General features: G+C 60.7%; 1 protein-coding gene across 1 annotated transcript in view; it reads right to left on the reverse strand.

The window, feature by feature from the left end:
- Positions 1-16,525: 16,525 nt before the first annotated feature.
- LOC140387645 (solute carrier family 41 member 1-like) overlaps positions 16,526-21,216 on the reverse strand; it is a 142,684-nt gene continuing 137,993 nt past the window's right edge. The window contains exon 10 of the mRNA XM_072470842.1: positions 16,526-18,649. Within this exon, the coding sequence (XP_072326943.1) occupies positions 18,479-18,649 (171 nt within the window). The 3' untranslated portion in view covers positions 16,526-18,478. The remainder of the gene's footprint in view (positions 18,650-21,216) is intronic.

Raw genomic sequence — 21,216 nt, forward strand, 5'->3', positions numbered from 1 at the left:
GAGTGACCCTGAGTGACCCTGCAGTCAGTGAGTGACCCTGACAGTGACCCTGCGGTCAGTGAGTGACCCTGACGGTGACCCCGCGGTCAGTGAGTGACCCTGATGGTGACCCTTCAGTCAGTGCGTGACCCTGACGGTGACCCCGCAGTCAGTGAGTGACCCTGACGGTGACCCTGCAGTCAGTGAGTGACCCTGACAGTGACCCTGCGGTCAGTGAGTGACCCTGAGTGACTCTGCAGTCAGTGAGTGACCCTGATGGTGACCCCGCGGTCAGTGAGTGACCCAGACGGTGACCCCGCGGTCAGTGAGTGGCCCTGATGGTGACCCTGCAGTCAGTGCGTTATCCTGACAGTGACCCTGCGGTCAGTGAGTGACCCTGAGTGACCCTGCAGTCAGTGAGTGACCCTGACGGTAACCCCGCGGTCAGTGAGTTACCCTGATGGTGACCCCGCGGTCAGCGAGTGACCCTGACGGTGACCCTGCAGTCAGCGAGTGACCCTGACGGTGACCCCGCGGTCAGCGAGTGACCCTGACAGTGATCCCGCAGTCAGTGAGTGACCCTGACGGTGACCCTGCAGTCAGCGAGTGACCCTGACGGTGACCCCGCGGTCAGCGAGTGACCCTGACAGTGATCCCGCAGTCAGTGAGTGACCCTGACGGTGACCCTGCAGTCAGCGAGTGACCCTGACGGTGACCCCGCGGTCAGCGAGTGACCCTGACAGTGACCCCGCGGTCAGTGAGTGACCCTGACAGTGACCCTGCAGTCAGTGAGTGACCCTGACAGTGACCCCGCGGTCAGTGAGTGACCCTGAAAGTGACCCCGCGGTCAGTGAGTGACCCTGACGGTGACCCCGCAGTCAGTGAGTGACCCTAACAGTGACCCCGCGGTCAGTGAGTGACCCTGACGGTGACCCCGCGGTCAGTGAGCGACCCTGACGGTAACCCCGTGGTCAGTGAGTGACCCTGCAGTCAGTGAGTGACCCTGACGGTGACCCCGCGGCCAGTGAGTTACCCTGATGGTGACCCCGCGATCAGTGAGAGACCCTGACGGTGACCCCGCAGTCAGTGAGTGACCCTGACAGTGACCCTGCGGTCAGCGAGTGACCCTGACAGTGACCCTCCGGTCAGTGAGCGACCCTGACAGTGACCCTGCGGTCAGTGAGTGACCCTGACGATGACCCTGCAGTCAGTGCGTGACCCTGACAGTGACACTGCGGTCAGCGAGTGACCCTGAGTGACCCTGCAGTCAGTGAGTGACCTTGACAGTGACCCTGCGGTCAGTGAGCGACCCTGAGTGACCCTGCAGTCAGTGAGTGACCCTGACAGTGACCCTGCGGTCAGTGAGTGACCCTGACGGTGACCCCGCGGTCAGTGAGTGACCCTGACAGTGACCCTGCCGTCAGTGAGTGACCCTGACGGTGACCCCATGGTCAGTGAGTGACCCTGATGGTGACCCTGCAGTCAGTGCGTGACCCTGACAGTGACCCTGCGGTCAGCGAGTGACCCTGACAGTGACCCTGCGGTCAGTGAGTGACCCTGACAGTGATCCTGCGGTCAGTAGGTGACCCTGAGTGACCCTGCAGTCAGTGAGTGACCCTGACAGTGACCCTGCAGTCAGTGAGTGACCCTGAGTGACCCTGCAGTCAGTGAGTGACCCTGACAGTGACCCTGCGGTCAGTGAGTGACCCTGACGGTGACCCCGCAGTCAGTGAGTGACCCTGACAGTGATCCTGCGGTCAGTGAGTGACCCTGACAGTGACCCTGCAGTCAGTGAGTGACCCTGACAGTGACCCTGCAGTCAGTGAGTGACCCTGAGTGACCCTGCAGTCAGTGAGTGACCCTGACAGTGACCCTGCGGTCAGTGAGTGACCCTGACGGTGACCCCGCAGTCAGTGAGTGACCCTGACAGTGACCCTGCGGTCAGTGAGTGACCCTGACGGTGACCCCGCAGTCAGTGAGTGACCCTGACGTTGACCCCGCAGTCAGTGAGTGACCCTGACAGTGACCCTGCGTTTAGTGAGTGACCCTGACGGTGACCCTGCAGTCAATGAGTGACCCTTACGGTGACCCCGCGGTCAGTGAGTGACCCTGACAGTGACCCTGCAGTCAGTGCCTGACCCTGACCCTGCAGTCAGTGAGTGACCCTGACGGTGACCCTGCGGTCAGTGAGTGACCCTGACGGTGACCCCGCGGCCAGTGAGTTACCCTGATGGTGACCCCGCGGTCAGTGAGTGACCCTGACAGTGACCCCGCAGTCAGTGAGTGACCCTGACGGTGACCCCGCAGTCAGTGAGTGACCCTGCAGTCAGTGAGTGACCCTGACAGTGACCCTGCAGTCAGTGAGTGACCCTGACAGTGACCCTGCGGTCAGTGAGTGACCCTGACGGTGACCCCGCAGTCAGTGAGTGACCCTGACGGTGACCCCGCGGTCAGTGAGTGACCCTGACGGTGACCTCGCGGTCAGTGAGTGACCCTGACGGTGACCCCACGGTCAGTGAGTGACCCTGACAGTGACCCCGCAGTCAGTGAGTGACCCTGACAGTGACCCTGCGGTCAGTGAGTGACCCTGACGGTGACCCTGCAGTCAATGAGTGACCCTTACGGTGACCCCGCAGTCAGTGAGTGACCCTGACGGTGACCCTGCAGTCAGTGAGTGACCCTGACAGTGACCCTGCGGTCAGTGAGTGACCCTGACGGTGACCCCGCAGTCAATGAGTGACCCTGACAGTGACCCTGCGGTCAGTGAGTGACCCTGACGGTGACCCTGCAGTCAATGAGTGACCCTTACGGTGACCCCGCGGTCAGTTAGTGACCCTGACAGTAACCCTGCAGTCAGTGCCTGACCCTGAGTGACCCTGCAGTCAGTGAGTGAGCCTGGCGGTGACCCCGCGGTCAGTGAGTGACCCTGACGGTGACCCCGCGGTCAGTGAGTGACCCTGACGGTGACCCCGCGGTCAGTGAGCGACCCTGACGGTGACCCTGATGGTGACCCCGCAGTCAGTGAGTGACCCTGAGTGACCCTGCAGTCAGTGAGTGAGCCTGGCGGTGACCCCGTGGTCAGTGAGTGACCCTGACGGTGACCCCGCGGTCAGTGAGTGACCCTAACAGTGACCCTGCGGTCAGTGAGTGACCCTGAGTGACCCTGCAGTCAGTGAGTGACCCTGACAGTGACCCTGCGGTCAGTGAGTGACCCTGACGGTGACCCCGCGGTCAGTGAGTGACCCTGATGGTGACCCTTCAGTCAGTGCGTGACCCTGACGGTGACCCCGCAGTCAGTGAGTGACCCTGACGGTGACCCTGCAGTCAGTGAGTGACCCTGACAGTGACCCTGCGGTCAGTGAGTGACCCTGAGTGACTCTGCAGTCAGTGAGTGACCCTGATGGTGACCCCGCGGTCAGTGAGTGACCCTGACGGTGACCCCGTGGTCAGTGAGTGGCCCTGATGGTGACCCTGCAGTCAGTGCGTTATCCTGACAGTGACCCTGCGGTCAGTGAGTGACCCTGGGTGACCCTGCAGTCAGTGAGTGACCCTGACGGTAACCCCGCGGTCAGTGAGTTACCCTGATGGTGACCCCGCGGTCAGCGAGTGACCCTGACGGTGACCCTGCAGTCAGCGAGTGACCCTGACGGTGACCCCGCGGTCAGCGAGTGACCCTGACAGTGATCCCGCAGTCAGTGAGTGACCCTGACGGTGACCCTGCAGTCAGCGAGTGACCCTGACGGTGACCCCGCGGTCAGCGAGTGACCCTGACAGTGATCCCGCAGTCAGTGAGTGACCCTGACGGTGACCCTGCAGTCAGCGAGTGACCCTGACGGTGACCCCGCGGTCAGCGAGTGACCCTGACAGTGACCCCGCGGTCAGTGAGTGACCCTGACAGTGACCCTGCAGTCAGTGAGTGACCCTGACAGTGACCCCGCGGTCAGTGAGTGACCCTGAAAGTGACCCCGCGGTCAGTGAGTGACCCTGGCGGTGACCCCGCAGTCAGTGAGTGACCCTAACAGTGACCCCGCGGTCAGTGAGTGACCCTGACGGTGACCCCGCGGTCAGTGAGCGACCCTGACGGTAACCCCGTGGTCAGTGAGTGACCCTGCAGTCAGTGAGTGACCCTGACGGTGACCCCGCGGCCAGTGAGTTACCCTGATGGTGACCCCGCGATCAGTGAGAGACCTTGACGGTGACCCCGCAGTCAGTGAGTGACCCTGACAGTGACCCTGCGGTCAGCGAGTGACCCTGACAGTGACCCTCCGGTCAGTGAGCGACCCTGACAGTGACCCTGCGGTCAGTGAGTGACCCTGACGATGACCCTGCAGTCAGTGCGTGACCCTGACAGTGACCCTGCGGTCAGCGAGTGACCCTGAGTGACCCTGCAGTCAGTGAGTGACCTTGACAGTGACCCTGCGGTCAGTGAGCGACCCTGAGTGACCCTGCAGTCAGTGAGTGACCCTGACAGTGACCCTGCGGTCAGTGAGTGACCCTGACGGTGACCCCGCGGTCAGTGAGTGACCCTGACAGTGACCCTGCCGTCAGTGAGTGACCCTGACGGTGACCCCATGGTCAGTGAGTGACCCTGATGGTGACCCTGCAGTTAGTGCGTGACCCTGACAGTGACCCTGCGGTCAGCGAGTGACCCTGACAGTGATCCCGCAGTCAGTGAGTGACCCTGACAGTGACCCTGCGGTCAGCGAGTGACCCTGACAGTGACCCTGCGGTCAGTGAGTGACCCTGACAGTGATCCTGCGGTCAGTAGGTGACCCTGAGTGACACTGCAGTCAGTGAGTGACCCTGACAGTGACCCTGCAGTCAGTGAGTGACCCTGAGTGACCCTGCAGTCAGTGAGTGACCCTGACAGTGACCCTGCGGTCAGTGAGTGACCCTGACGGTGACCCCGCAGTCAGTGAGTGACCCTGACAGTGATCCTGCGGTCAGTGAGTGACCCTGACAGTGACCCTGCAGTCAGTGAGTGACCCTGACAGTGACCCTGCAGTCAGTGAGTGACCCTGAGTGACCCTGCAGTCAGTGAGTGACCCTGACAGTGACCCTGCGGTCAGTGAGTGACCCTGACGGTGACCCCGCAGTCAGTGAGTGACCCTGACAGTGACCCTGCGGTCAGTGAGTGACCCTGACGGTGACCCCGCAGTCAGTGAGTGACCCTGACGTTGACCCCGCAGTCAGTGAGTGACCCTGACAGTGACCCTGCGGTTAGTGAGTGACCCTGACGGTGACCCTGCAGTCAATGAGTGACCCTTACGGTGATCCCGCGGTCAGTGAGTGACCCTGACAGTGACCCTGCAGTCAGTGCCTGACCCTGACCCTGCAGTCAGTGAGTGACCCTGACGGTGACCCTGCGGTCAGTGAGTGACCCTGACGGTGACCCCGCGGCCAGTGAGTTACCCTGCTGGTGACCCCGCAGTCAGTGAGTGACCCTGACAGTGACCCTGCAGTCAGTGAGTGACCCTGACAGTGACCCTGCGGTCAGTGAGTGACCCTGACGGTGACCCCGCAGTCAGTGAGTGACCCTGACGGTGACCCCGCGGTCAGTGAGTGACCCTGACGGTGACCTCGCGGTCAGTGAGTGACCCTGACGGTGACCCCACGGTCAGTGAGTGACCCTGACAGTGACCCCGCAGTCAGTGAGTGACCCTGACAGTGACCCTGCGGTCAGTGAGTGACCCTGACGGTGACCCTGCAGTCAATGAGTGACCCTTACGGTGACCCCGCAGTCAGTGAGTGACCCTGACGGTGACCCTGCAGTCAGTGAGTGACCCTGACAGTGACCCTGCGGTCAGTGAGTGACCCTGATGGTGACCCCGCAGTCAATGAGTGACCCTGACAGTGACCCTGCGGTCAGTGAGTGACCCTGACGGTGACCCTGCAGTCAATGAGTGACCCTTACGGTGACCCCGCGGTCAGTTAGTGACCATGACAGTGACCCTGCAGTCAGTGCCTGACCCTGACGGTGACCCTGCAGTCAGTGAGTGACCCTGACGGTGACCCCGCGGTCAGTGAGTGACCCTGACGGTGACCCCGCGGTCAGTGAGTGACCCTGACGGTGACCCCGCGGCCAGTGAGTTACCCTGATGGTGACCCCGCAGTCAGTGCGTGACCCTGACAGTGACCCTGCGGTCAGCGAGTGACCCTGACAGTGACCCTGCGGTCAGTGAGCGACCCTGACAGTGACCCTGCGGTCAGTGAGCGACCCTGACAGTGACCCTGCAGTCAGTGAGTGACCCTGACAGTGACCCTGCGGTCAGTGAGCGACCCTGACAGTGACCCTGCGGTCAGTGAGCGACCCTGACAGTGACCCTGCAGTCAGTGAGTGACCCTGACAGTGACCCTGCGGTCAGTGAGCGACCCTGACAGTTACCCTGCGGTCAGTGAGCGACCCTGAGTGACCCTGCAGTCAGGGAGTGACCCTGACAGTGACCCTGCGGTCAGTGAGCGACCCTGAGTGACCCTGCAGTCAGTGAGTGACCCTGACAGTGACCCTGCAGTCAGCGAGTGACCTTGACGGTGGCCCCGCAGTCAGTGAGTGACCCTGACAGTGACCCTGCAGTCAGTGAGTGACCCTGACAGTGACCCTGCAGTCAGTGAGTGACCCTGAGTGACCCGGCAGTCAGTGAGTGACCCTGACAGTGACCCTGCGGTCAGTGAGTGACCCTGACGGTGACCCCGCGGTCAGTGAGTGACCCTGACGGTGACCTCGCGGTCAGTGAGTGACCCTGACGGTGACCCCACGGTCAGTGAGTGACCCTGACGGTGACCCCGCAGTCAGTGAGTGACCCTGACAGTGACCCTGCTGTCAGTGAGTGACCCTGACGGTGACCCTGCAGTCAATGAGTGACCCTTACGGTGACCCCGCGGTCAGTTAGTGACCCTGACAGTGACCCTGCAGTCAGTGCCTGACCCTGACGGTGACCCTGCAGTCAGTGAGTGACCCTGACGGTGACCCCGCGGTCAGTGAGTGACCCTGATGGTGACCCCGCGGTCAGTGAGTGACCCTGACGGTGACCCTGCAGTCAGTGAGTGACCCTGACGATGACCCTGCAGTCAGTGCGTGACCCTGACAGTGACCCTGCGGTCAGCGAGTGACCCTGACAGTGACCCTGCGGTCAGTGAGCGACCCTGACAGTGACCCTGCAGTCAGTGAGTGACCTTGACAGTTACCCTGCGGTCAGTGAGCGACCCTGAGTGACCCTGCAGTCAGTGAGTGACCCTGACAGTGATCCTGCGGTCAGTGAGTGACCCTGACGGTGACCCTGCAGTCAGTGAGTGACCCTGAGTGACCCTGCAGTCAGTGAGTGACCCTGACAGTGACCCTGCGGTCAGTGAGTGACCCTGACGGTGACCCCGCAGTCAGTGAGTGACCCTGACGGTGACCCCGCAGTCAGTGAGTGACCCTGAGTGACCCTGCAGTCAGTGAGTGACCCTGACAGTGACCCTGCAGTCAGTGAGTGACCCTGACAGTGACCCTGCGGTCAGTGAGTGACCCTGACGGTGACCCCGCAGTCAGTGAGTGACCCTGACGGTGACCCCGCGGTCAGTGAGTGACCCTGACGGTGACCTCGCGGTCAGTGAGTGACCCTGACGGTGACCCCGCGGTCAGTGAGTGACCCTGACAGTGACCCTGCGGTCAGTGAGTGACCCTGACGGTGACCCCGCAGTCAGTGAGTGACCCTGACAGTGACCCTGCGGTCAGTGAGTGACCCTGACGGTGACCCTGCAGTCAATGAGTGACCCTGACGGTGACCCCGCGGTCAGTGAGTGACCCTGACAGTGACCCTGCAGTCAGTGCCTGACCCTGACGGTGACCCTGCAGTCAGTGAGTGACCCTGACGGTGACCCCGCGGTCAGTGAGTGACCCTGACGGTGACCCCGCGGTCAGTGAGTGACCCTGACAGTGACCCCGCGGTCAGTGAGTGACCCTGAGTGACCCTGCAGTCAGTGCCTGACCCTGACGGTGACCCTGCAGTCAGTGAGTGACCCTGACAGTGACCCCGCGGTCAGTGAGTGAACCTGACGGTGACCCTGCAGTCAGTGAGTGACCCTGAGTGACCCTGCAGTCATTGCCTGACCCTGACGGTGACCCCGCGGTCAGCGAGTGACCCTGACAGTGACCCCGCGGTCAGTGAGTGACCCTGACGGTGACCCCGCAGTCAGTTATTGACCCTGACAGTGACCCTGCGATCAGTGAGTGACCCTGACAGTGACCCCGCGGTCAGTGCGTGACCCTGACGGTGACCCCGCGGTCAGCGAGTGACCCTGACAGTGACCCCGCCGTCAGTGAGTGACCCAGTCACTGACCCTGCAGTCAGTGCGTGACCGTGATGGTGACCCCGCGGTCAGCGAGTGACCCTGACGGTGACCCCGCGGTCAGTGAGTGACCCTGACGGTGACCCCGCGGTCAGTGAGTGACCCTGACAGTGACCCTGCGGTCAGTGATTGACCCTGACGGTGACCCTGCAGTCAGTGAGTGACCCTGACGGTGACCCCGCGGTCAGTGAGTGACCCTGACAGTGACCCTGCAGTCAGTGCCTGACCCTGACGGTGACCCTGCAGTCAGTGAGTGACCCTGACGGTGACCCCACGGTCAGTGAGTGACCCTGACAGTGACCCCGTGGTCAGTGAGTGACCCTGAGTGACCCCGCGGTCAGTGAGTGACCCTGACGGTGACCCTGCAGTCAGTGAGTGACCCTGACGGTGACCCCGCGGTCAGTGAGTGACCCTGACAGTGACCCTGCAGTCAGTGCCTGACCCTGACGGTGACCCTGCAGTCAGTGAGTGACCCTGACGGTGACCCTGCAGTCAGTGAGTGACCCTGACGGTGACCCCGCGGTCAGTGAGTGACCCGGACGGTGACCCCGCGGTCAGTGAGTGACCCTGACGGTGACCCCGCAGTCAGTGAGTGACCCTGACAGTGACCCCCGCGGTCAGTGAGTGACCCTGACAGTGACCCTGCAGTCGGTGCCTGACCCTGACGGTGACCCTGCGGTCAGTGAGTGACCCTGACAGTGACCCCCGCGGTCAGTGAGTGACCCTGACGGTGACCCCGCAGTCAGTGCGTGACCCTGACGATGACCCCGCGGTCAGCGAGTGAACCTGACGGTGACCCCGCGGTCAGTGAGTGACCCTGACGGTGACCCTGCAGTCAGTGCGTGACCCTGACGGTGACCACGCGGTCAGCGAGTGACCCTGACGGTGACCCCGCGGTCAGTGAGTGACCCTGACGGTGACCCTGCAGTCAGTGAGTGACCCTGACGGTGACCACGCGGTCAGCGAGTGACCCTGACAGTGACCCCGCGGTCAGTGAGTGACCCTGACAGTGACCCTGCAGTCAGTGAGTGACCCTGACAGTGACCCCGCGGTCAGTGAGTGACCCTGACAGTGACCCCGCGGTCAGTGAGTGACCCTGACGGTGACCCCGCAGTCAGTGAGTGACCCTAACAGTGACTCCGCGGTCAGTGAGCGACCCTGACGGTAACCCCGTGGTCAGTGAGTGACCCTGAGTGACCCTGCAGTCAGTGAGTGACCCTGACGGTGACCCCGCGGCCAGTGAGTTACCCTGATGGTGACCCCGCGATCAGTGAGTGACCCTGACGATGACCCTGCAGTCAGTGCGTGACCCTGACAGTGACCCTGCGGTCAGCGAGTGACCCTGACAGTGACCCTCCGGTCAGTGAGCGACCCTGACAGTGACCCTGCGGTCAGTGAGCGACCCTGACAGTGACCCTGCAGTCAGTGAGTGACCTTGACAGTGACCCTGCGGTCAGTGAGCGACCCTGAGTGACCCTGCGGTCAGTGAGTGACCCTGACAGTGATCCTGCAGTCAGTGAGCGACCCTGAGTGACCCTGCGGTCAGTGAGTGACCCTGACGGTGACCCCGCGGTCAGTGAGTGACCCTGAGTGACCCTGCAGTCAGTGAGTGACCCTGAGTGACCCTGCAGTCAGTGAGTGACCCTGACAGTGACCCTGCGGTCAGTGAGTGACCCTGACGGTGACCCCGCAGTCAGTGAGTGACCCTGACGGTGACCCCGCAGTCAGTGAGTGACCCTGACGGTGACCCCGCAGTCAGTGAGTGACCCTGACGGTGACCCCGCAGTCAGTGAGTGACCCTGACAGTGACCCTGCGGTCAGTGAGTGACCCTGACAGTGACCCTGCGGTCAGTGAGTGACCCTGACGGTGACCCCGCAGTCAGTGAGTGACCCTGACAGTGACCCTGCGGTTAGTGAGTGACCCTGACGGTGACCCTGCAGTCAATGAGTGACCCTTACGGTGACCCCGCGGTCAGTGAGTGACCCTGACAGTGACCCTGCGGTCAGTGAGTGACCCTGACGGTGACCCTGCAGTCAGTGAGTGACCCTGACGGTGACCCTGCGGTCAGTGAGTGACCCTGACGGTGACCCCGCGGCCAGTGAGTTACCCTGATGGTGACCCCGCGGTCAGTGAGTGACCCTGACGGTGACCCCGCAGTCAGTGAGTGACCCTGACGGTGACCCCGCAGTCAGTGAGTGACCCTGAGTGACCCTGCAGTCAGTGAGTGACCCTGACAGTGACCCTGCGGTCAGTGAGTGACCCTGACGGTGACCCCGCAGTCAGTGAGTGACCCTGACGGTGACCCCGCGGTCAGTGAGTGACCCTGACAGTGACCCCGCGGTCAGTGAGTGACCCTGACAGTGACCCTGCGGTCAGTGAGTGACCCTGACGGTGACCCCGCAGTCAGTGAGTGACCCTGACGGTGACCCCGCGGTCAGTGAGTGACCCTGACGGTGACCTCGCGGTCAGTGAGTGACCCTGACGGTGACCCCACGGTCAGTGAGTGACCCTGACAGTGACCCTGCGGTCAGTGAGTGACCCTGACGGTGACCCCGCAGTCAGTGAGTGACCCTGACAGTGACCCTGCGGTCAGTGAGTGACCCTGACGGTGACCCTGCAGTCAATGAGTGACCCTTACGGTGACCCCGCGGTCAGTTAGTGACCCTGACAGTGACCCTGCAGTCAGTGCCTGACCCTGACGGTGACCCTGCAGTCAGTGAGTGACCCTGACGGTGACCCCGCGGTCAGTGAGTGACCCTGACGGTGACCCCGCGGTCAGTGAGTGACCCTGACGGTGACCCCGCGGTCAGTGAGTGACCCTGACGGTGACCCCGCGGCCAGTGAGTTACCTTGACAGTTACCCTGCGGTCAGTGAGCGACCCTGAGTGACCCTGCAGTCAGTGAGTGACCCTGACAGTGACCCTGCGGTCAGTGAGTGACCCTGACAGTGACCCTGCAGTCAGTGAGTGACCCTGAGTGACCCTGCAGTCAGTGAGTGACCCTGACAGTGACCCTGCGGTCAGTGAGTGACCCTGAGTGACCCCGCGGTCAGTGAGTGACCCTGACAGTGACCCTGCAGTCAGTGAGTGACCCTGACGGTGACCCCGCGGTCAGTGAGTGACCCTGACAGTGACCCTGCGGTCAGTGAGTGACCCTGACGGTGACCCCGCAGTCAGTGAGTGACCCTGAGTGACCCTGCAGTCAGTGAGTGACTCTGACAGTGACCCTGCAGTCAGTGAGTGACCCTGACAGTGACCCTGCGGTCAGTGAGTGACCCTGACGGTGACCCCGCAGTCAGTGAGTGACCCTGACGGTGACCCCGCGGTCAGTGAGTGACCCTGAGTGACCTCGCGGTCAGTGAGTGACCCTGACGGTGACCCCGCGGTCAGTGAGTGACCCTGACAGTGACCCTGCGGTCAGTGCCTGACCCTGACGGTGACCCTGCAGTCAGTGAGTGACCCTGACGGTGACCCCGCGGTCAGTGAGTGACCCTGACTGTGACCCCGCGGTCAGTGAGTGACCCTGACGGTGACCCCGCAGTCAGTGAGTGACCCTGACAGTGACCCCGCGGTCAGTGAGTGACCCTGAGTGACCCTGCAGTCAGTGCCTGACCCTGACGGTGACCCTGCAGTCAGTGAGTGACCCTGACGGTGACCCCGCAGTCAGTGAGTGACCCTAACAGTGACTCCGCGGTCAGTGAGCGACCCTGACGGTAACCCCGTGGTCAGTGAGTGACCCTGAGTGACCCTGCAGTCAGTGAGTGACCCTGACGGTGACCCCGCGGCCAGTGAGTTACCCTGATGGTGACCCCGCGATCAGTGAGTGACCCTGACGGTGACCCTGCAGTCAGTGAGTGACCCTGACGATGACCCTGCAGTCAGTGCGTGACCCTGACAGTGACCCTGCGGTCAGCGAGTGACCCTGACAGTGACCCTCCGGTCAGTGAGCGACCCTGACAGTGACCCTGCGGTCAGTGAGCGACCCTGACAGTGACCCTGCAGTCAGTGAGTGACCTTGACAGTGACCCTGCGGTCAGTGAGCGACCCTGAGTGACCCTGCAGTCAGTGAGTGACCCTGACAGTGACCCTGCAGTCAGCGAGTGACCTTGACAGTTACCCTGCGGTCAGTGAGCGACCCTGAGTGACCCTGCGGTCAGTGAGTGACCCTGACAGTGATCCTGCAGTCAGTGAGCGACCCTGAGTGACCCTGCGGTCAGTGAGTGACCTTGACGGTGACCCCGCGGTCAGTGAGTGACCCTGAGTGACCCTGCAGTCAGTGAGTGACCCTGCAGTCAGTGAGTGACCCTGACAGTGACCCTGCGGTCAGTGAGTGACCCTGACGGTGACCCCGCAGTCAGTGAGTGACCCTGACAGTGACCCTGCGGTCAGTGAGTGACCCTGACGGTGACCCCGCAGTCAGTGAGTGACCCTGACAGTGACCCTGCGGTTAGTGAGTGACCCTGACGGTGACCCTGCAGTCAATGAGTGACCCTTACGGTGACCCCGCGGTCAGTGAGTGACCCTGACAGTGACCCTGCAGTCAGTGCCTGACCCTGACCCTGCAGTCAGTGAGTGACCCTGACGGTGACCCTGCGGTCAGTGAGTGACCCTGACGGTGACCCCGCGGCCAGTGAGTTACCCTGATGGTGACCCCGCGGTCAGTGAGTGACCCTGACGGTGACCCCGCAGTCAGTGAGTGACCCTGACGGTGACCCCGCAGTCAGTGAGTGACCCTGAGTGACCCTGCAGTCAGTGAGTGACCCTGACAGTGACCCTGCAGTCAGTGAGTGACCCTGACAGTGACCCTGCGGTCAGTGAGTGACCCTGACGGTGACCCCGCAGTCAGTGAGTGACCCTGACGGTGACCCCGCGGTCAGTGAGTGACCCTGACGGTGACCTCGCGGTCAGTGAGTGACCCTGACGGTGACCCCACGGTCAGTGAGTGACCCTGACAGTGACCCTGCGGTCAGTGAGTGACCCTGACGGTGACCCCGCAGTCAGTGAGTGACCCTGACAGTGACCCTGCGGTCAGTGAGTGACCCTGACGGTGACCCTGCAGTCAATGAGTGACCCTTACGGTGACCCCGCGGTCAGTTAGTGACCCTGACAGTGACCCTGCAGTCAGTGCCTGACCCTGACGGTGACCCTGCAGTCAGTGAGTGACCCTGACAGTGACCCCGCGGTCAGTGAGTGACCCTGACGGTGACCCCGCGGTCAGTGAGTGACCCTGACGGTGACCCTGCGGTCAGTGAGTGACCCTGACGGTGACCCCGCGGCCAGTGAGTTACCCTGATGGTGACCCCGCGGTCAGTGAGTGACCCTGACGGTGACCCTGCAGTCAGTGAGTGACCCTGACGATGACCCTGCAGTCAGTGCGTGACCCTGACAGTGACCCTGCGGTCAGCGAGTGACCCTGACAGTGACCCTCCGGTCAGTGAGTGACCCTGACGGTGGCCCCGCAGTCAGTGAGTGACCCTGACGGTGGCCCCGCAGTCAGTGAGTGACCCTGACAGTTACCCTGCGGTCAGTGAGCGACCCTGAGTGACCCTGCAGTCAGTGAGTGACCCTGACAGTGACCCTGCAGTCAGTGAGTGACCTTGACAGTTACCCTGCGGTCAGTGAGCGACCCTGAGTGACCCTGCAGTCAGTGAGTGACCCTGACAGTTACCCTGCGGTCAGTGAGTGACCCTGACAGTGACCCTGCAGTCAGTGAGTGACCCTGAGTGACCCTGCAGTCAGTGAGTGACCCTGACAGTGACCCTGCGGTCAGTGAGTGACCCTGACAGTGACCCTGCAGTCAGTGAGTGACCCTGAGTGACCCTGCAGTCAGTGAGTGACCCTGACAGTGACCCTGCAGTCAGTGAGTGACCCTGAGTGACCCTGCGGTCAGCGAGTGACCCTGACAGTGACCCTGCGGTCAGTGAGTGACCCTGACAGTGACCCTGCAGTCAGTGAGTGACCCTGACAGTGACCCAGCGGTCAGTGAGTGACCCTGACGGTGACCCCGCAGTCAGTGAGTGACCCTGACGGTGACCCCGCAGTCAGTGAGTGACCCTGACGGTGACCTCGCGGTCAGTGAGTGACCCTGACGGTGACCCCGCGGTCAGTGAGTGACCCTGACAGTGACCCTGCGGTCAGTGAGTGACCCTGACGGTGACCCCGCAGTCAGTGAGTGACCCTGACAGTGACCCTGCGGTCAGTGAGTGACCCTGACGGTGACCCTGCAGCCAATGAGTGACCCTGACGGTGACCCCGCGGTCAGTGAGTGACCCTGACAGTGACCCTGCAGTCAGTGCCTGACCCTGACGGTGACCCTGCAGTCAGTGAGTGACCCTGACGGTGACCCCGCGGTCAGTGAGTGACCCTGACGGTGACCCCGCGGTCAGTGAGTGACCCTGACGGTGACCCCGCAGTCAGTGAGTGACCCTGACAGTGACCCCGCGGTCAGTGAGTGACCCTGAGTGACCCTGCAGTCAGTGCCTGACCCTGACGGTGACCCTGCAGTCAGTGAGTGACCCTGACAGTGACCCCGCGGTCAGTGAGTGACCCTGACGGTGACCCTGCGATCAGTGAGTGACCCTGACAGTGACCCCGCGGTCAGTGCGTGACCCTGACGGTGACCCCGCGGTCAGCGAGTGACCCTGACAGTGACCCCGCCGTCAGTGAGTGACCCAGTCACTGACCCTGCAGTCAGTGCGTGACCGTGATGGTGACCCCGCGGTCAGCGAGTGACCCTGACGGTGACCCCGCGGTCAGTGAGTGACCCTGACGGTGACCCCGCGGTCAGTGAGTGACCCTGACAGTGGCCCTGCGGTCAGTGAGTGACCCTGACGGTGACCCTGCAGTCAGTGAGTGACCCTGACGGTGACCCCGCGGTCAGTGAGTGACCCTGACAGTGACCCTGCAGTCAGTGCCTGACCCTGACGGTGACCCTGCAGTCAGTGAGTGACCCTGACGGTGACCCCACGGTCAGTGAGTGACCCTGACAGTGACCCCGTGGTCAGTGAGTGACCCTGAGTGACCCCGCGGTCAGTGAGTGACCCTGACGGTGACCCTGCAGTCAGTGAGTGACCCTGACGGTGACCCCGCGGTCAGTGAGTGACCCTGACAGTGACCCTGCAGTCAGTGCCTGACCCTGACGGTGACCCTGCAGTCAGTGAGTGACCCTGACGGTGACCCCGCGGTCAGTGAGTGACCCTGACGGTGACCCCGCGGTCAGTGAGTGACCCTGACGGTGACCCCGCAGTCAGTGAGTGACCCTGACAGTGACCCCGCGGTCAGTGAGTGACCCTGAGTGACCCTGCAGTCGGTGCCTGACCCTGACGGTGACCCTGCGGTCAGTGAGTGACCCTGACAGTGACCCCCGCGGTCAGTGAGTGACCCTGACGGTGACCCCGCAGTCAGTGCGTGACCCTGACGATGACCCCGCGGTCAGCGAGTGAACCTGACGGTGACCCCGCAGTCAGTGAGTGACCCTGACCCCGCGGCCAGTGAGTTACCCTGACGGTGACCCCGCGGTCAGTGAGTGACCCTGACGGTGACCCTGCGGTCAGTGAGTGACCCTGAGTGACCCTGCAGTCAGTGAGTGACCCTGAGTGACCCTGCAGTCAGTGCATGACCCTGACGGTGACCCCGCAGTCAGTGAGTGACCCTGAGTGACCCTGCAGTCAGTGAGTGACCCTGACCCCGCGGCCAGTGAGTTACCCTGACGGTGACCCCGCGGTCAGTGAGTGACCCTGACGGTGACCCTGCGGTCAGTGAGTGACCCTGACGGTGACCCTGCGGTCAGTGAGTGACCCTGATGGTGACCCTGCGGTCAGTGAGTGACCCTGATGGTGACCCTGCAGTCAGTGCGTGACCCTGACAGTGACCCCGCAGTCAGTGAGTGACCCTGAGTGACTCTGCAGTCAGTGAGTGACCCTGACGGTGACCCCGCGGTCAGTGAGTGACCCTGACGGTGACCCCGCGGTCAGTGAGTGACCCTGACGGTGACCCTGCAGTCAGCGAGTGACCCTGACGGTGACCCTGCGGTCAGTGAGTGACCCTGACGGTGACCCCGCGGTCAGTGAGTGACCCTGACGGTGACCCTGCAGTCAGCGAGTGACCCTGACGGTGACCCTGACGGTGACCCCGCGGTCCTGTTGACTGTGCTGCTCTTCCGCAGTAAATGGATTGTGTGAAAATTCACAGTTGTTAAGATACAGCAACAGAAATATAAAAATACAGCATAAAATTTATTAGGTTGTAAATGGAGATACTGATCAACTAATGTGCACAGAGCTCTCTGGTATCCAGTCGTTATTCCAGCTCCACACTCTCTTTTCATTCCAGTCACTGTGTAGGGTGTGTTACAAAATATGACTTCTCAGGATTTTCAAATGTGCACCTATGAGTAAAGCGAAAACCGTACACCCAACAAACTATTATCTTCAAACTCGAAACTCGAGTTAAACTGCCATCCTTTTTAAAGATTATAATCCCGACATTACAATGACTCTGCAGTTCCACACACACTGACTCTCACTGGGGTAAGGATCTCACACACACTGACTCTCACTGGGGTACGGGTCTCACACACACTGACTCTCACCGGGGTACGGGTCTCACACACACTGACTCTCACTGGGGTACGGGTCCCACACACACTGACTCTCACTGGGGTACGGGCCCCACACACACTGACTCTCACTGGGGTACGGGTCCCACACACACTGACTCTCACTGGGGTAAGGGTCCCACACACACTGACTCTCACTGGGGTACGGGTCCCACACACACTGACTCTCACTGGGGGACGGGACTCACACACATTGACTCTCACTGGGGTACGGGTCCCATACACACTGACTCTCACTGGGGTACGGGTTCCACACACACTGACTCTCACTGGGGTAAGGGTCCCACACACACTGACTCTCACTGGGGTACGGGTTCCACACACACTGACTCTCACTGGGGTACGGGTCCCACACACACTGACTCTCACTGGGGTACGGGTCCCACACACACTGACTCTCACTGGGGTACGGGTCCCACACACACTGACTCTCACTGGGGTGTGGGTCCCACACACACTGACTCTCACTGGGACATGGTGTTGGAAAGTGACTAAACCTGTGTTGCAGTTATATTTTATTTTGCCCAAATCGATGCAGAAATGGCAAACGGATTTGAAATGTGAAGTGCAGTGTGCTAATGTTTGGCCAAAGGTGTAGGCCCTGAGATATCACTTGGAATATGACATCCTGAACTGTGTAAGGAACAAAGGGAACACAGAAACCCATCACCGAGGGGAACATTGCAGGTAAAAATCTGTGGCTCACGTCGAGAGGGAGAGAATTGAAAAGCAGTAAACTGGTGTTACAAATACGAGACCAGGACGAAGTTTCGGTAAAGGGGGAGTACTGAGCAAGCTGGAGCGGTCTTCATTCTGGAAGACAAGATGCAGAGGAACTGTTCCTGAGATTACAAAGGAGTTAAGAGTGGGTTGGCACGGAGATGACCTTTCCACTCGCAGGGGAGACCGATTGGGGCCACAGATATAAGACACATCCGAGTGGGGAATTCAGGATAAACGGATTTGGCGAGAGCGCGCTGGGAATGTGGAACTTGCTGCTGTCGGGTGTGGACAAGGCGAAGAGCATCGACACATTTAAGGGGGAAGTTTACAGGACAGAAATCTGACGATATGTTGATCGGCGGAGTGCCGCAGTGGTTAGCACTACTGCCTCACGGCTTCGAGGACCCAGGTTCGATCCCGGCTCCGGGTCACTGTCCGTGTGGAGTGGGTCTCACTCCCACAACACAAAAAGATGTGTAGGGTAGGTGGATTGGCCTCGATAAATTGTCCCTTAATTGGAATTTTTTTTGAAGGAGATGAAGGGGAATCAGAGTCGGTTCATCTGGAGCAGAATCTCGATCGGGCCAAACGAGCGTTTCAGGAAATGGGGCCCAGTGAGAGTTTTGAATCAAGGGGATTGCACTGAAATGTAAATGTTGCCCCGTGTCAACTCCACAGTCTCCTGCACAGTCCAGAACCTGCCTGTGGTGAAGTCTCACATGTTTCCTGACACTGCGGCGGCCCAGATCCCAATGCACAGTCCCAGAGGGCGGATACGAAAGGTCACTTCCTAATGCGGTTTTCAGGGGGTCTTTGGATTGGTTGGAGTCAGACGGCATTCTCAACGTGCCAGTCGACCAGGAAACAGAGAGCCAGGAATCCGGTCCCCAGGAGGTCGCCAATTGCAGTCAGGTACGGGATGGAGAAGTTGTCGGGATCCAGACCAATTAGCCAGGCCAGGCGGACAATAAGGTCAGCGAGGTAGAGCAGGAGAGCGACCTGCCCATGGCACAAGAGAGAAGAGTCACTTCACACAACCAGGCCCAATTAAATCAATGCCAATACTGACCCTCTGACAGTGCAGCACACCCTCAGTACTGACCCTCTGACAGTGCAGCTCTCCCTCAGTACTGACCCTCTGACAGTGCAGCACTCCCTCAGTACTGAACCTCTGACAGTGCGGCACTCCCTCAGTACTGACCCTCTGACAGTACGGCATTCCCTCAGTACTGACCCTCTGACAGTGCAGCATTCCCTCAGTACTGATCCTCTGACAGTGCAGCACACCCTCAGTACTAACCATCTGACAGTGCAGCACTCCCTCAGTACTGACCCTCTGACAGTGCAGCACTCCCTCAGTACTGACCCTCTGACAGTGCAGCACTCCCTCAGTACTGACCCTCTGACAGTACGGCATTCCCTCAGTACTGACCCTCTGACAGTGCAGCATTCCCTCAGTACTGATCCTCTGACAGTGCAGCACACCCTCAGTACTAACCATCTGACAGTGCAGCACTCCCTCAGTACTGACCCTCTGACAGTGCAGCACACCCTCAGTACTGATCCTCTGACAGTGCAGCACGCCCTCAGTACTGACTCTCTGACAGTGCAGCACTCCCTCAGTACTGACCCTCTGACAGTGCAGTACTGACCCTCTGACAGTGCAGCTCTCCCTCAGTACTAACCATCTGACAGTGCAGCACTCCCTCAGTACTGACCCTCTGACAGTGCAGCACGCCCTCAGTACTGACTCTCTGACAGTGCAGCACTCCCTCAGTACTGACCCTCTGACAGTGCAGCACTCCCTCAGTACTGACCCTCTGACAGTGCAGCTCTCCCTCAGTACTGACCCTCTGACAGTGCAGCACTCCCTCAGTACTGACCCTCTGTCAGTGCACCACTCCCTCAGTACTGACCCTCTGACAGTGTGGCACTCCTTCAGTGCTGATCCTCTGACAGTGCAGCACGCCCTCAGTACTGACCCTCTGACAGTGCAGCTCTCCCTCAGTACTGACCCTCTGACAGAGCAGCTCTCCCTCAGTACTGACCCTCTGACAGTACAGCTCTCTCTCAGTACTGACCCTCTGACAGTGCAGCTCTCCCTCAGTACTAACCCTCTGACAGTGCAGCACTCCCTCAGTACTGACCCTCTGACAGTGCAGCACACCCTCAGTACTGATCCTCTGACAGTGCAGCACGCCCTCAGTACTGACTCTCTGACAGTGCAGCACTCCCTCAGTACTGACCCTCTGACAGTGCAGCACTCCCTCAGCACTGACCCTCTGACAGAGCGGCAATCCCTCAGAACTGACCCTCTGAAAGTGCAGCACTCCCTCAGTACTGACCCTCTGACAGTGCAGCACTCCCTCAGCACTGACCCTCTGACAGAGCGGCAATCCCTCAGAACTGACCCTCTGACAGTGCGGCACTCCCTCAGTACTGACCCTCTGACAGTGTGGCACTCCTTCAGTGCTGATCCTCTGACAGTGCAGCACGCCCTCAGTAGTGACCCTCTGACAGTGCAGCTCTCCCTCAGTACTGACCCTCTGACAGTACAGCTCTCTCTCAGTACTGATCCTCTGACAGTGCAGCACTCCCTCAGTACTGACCCTCTAAAAAGCATTTCTCCCTCAGTACTGACTCTCTGACAATGCAGCACTCCCTCAGTGCTGATCCTCTGACAGTGCGGCACTCCCTCAGTACTGACCCTCTGACAGTGCGGCACTCCCTCAGTGCTGATCCTCTGACAGTGCGGCACTCACTCAGTACTGACCCTCTGACAGTGCAGCACTCCCTTAGTACTGCCCCTCTGACAGTGCAGCTCTCCCTCAGTACTGACCCTCTGACAGTGCAGCACTCCCTCAGTACTGACCCTCTGTCAGTGCAGCACTCCCTCAGTACTGACCCTCTGACAGTGCAGCACTCCCTCAGTACTGACCCTCTGACAGTGCGGCACTCCCTCAGTACTGACCCTCTGACAGTGCGGCACTCCCTCAGTTCTGACCCTCTGACAGTGCAGCATTCCCTCAGTACTGATCCTCTGACAGTGCAGCACACCCTCAGTACTGACCCTCTGACAGTGCAGTACTGACCCTCTGACAGTGCAGCTCTCCCTCAGTACTAACCATCTGACAGTGCAGCACTCCCTCAGTACTGACCCTCTGACAGTGCAGCACACCCTCAGTACTGATCCTCTGACAGTGCAGCACGCCCTCAGTACTGACTCTCTGACAATGCAGCACTCCCTCAGTACTGACCCTCTGACAGTGCAGCACTCCCTCAGCACTGACCCTCTGACAGAGCGGCACTCCCTCAGTACTGACCCTCTGACAGTGCAGCACTCCCTCAGTACTGACCCTCTAAAAAGCATTTCTCCCTCAGTACTGACTCTCTGACAATGCAGCACTCCCTCAGTGCTGATCCTCTGACAGTGCGGCACTCCCTCAGTACTGACCCTCTGACAGTGCGGCACTCCCTCAGTGCTGATCCTCTGACAGTGCGGCTCTCCCTCAGGACTGACCCTCTGACAGTGCGGCACTCCCTCAGTTCTGACCCTCTGACAGTGC

Source organism: Scyliorhinus torazame, chromosome 13 (assembly GCF_047496885.1).
Source record: "Scyliorhinus torazame isolate Kashiwa2021f chromosome 13, sScyTor2.1, whole genome shotgun sequence".
NCBI classification, from domain to species: domain Eukaryota; kingdom Metazoa; phylum Chordata; class Chondrichthyes; order Carcharhiniformes; family Scyliorhinidae; genus Scyliorhinus; species Scyliorhinus torazame.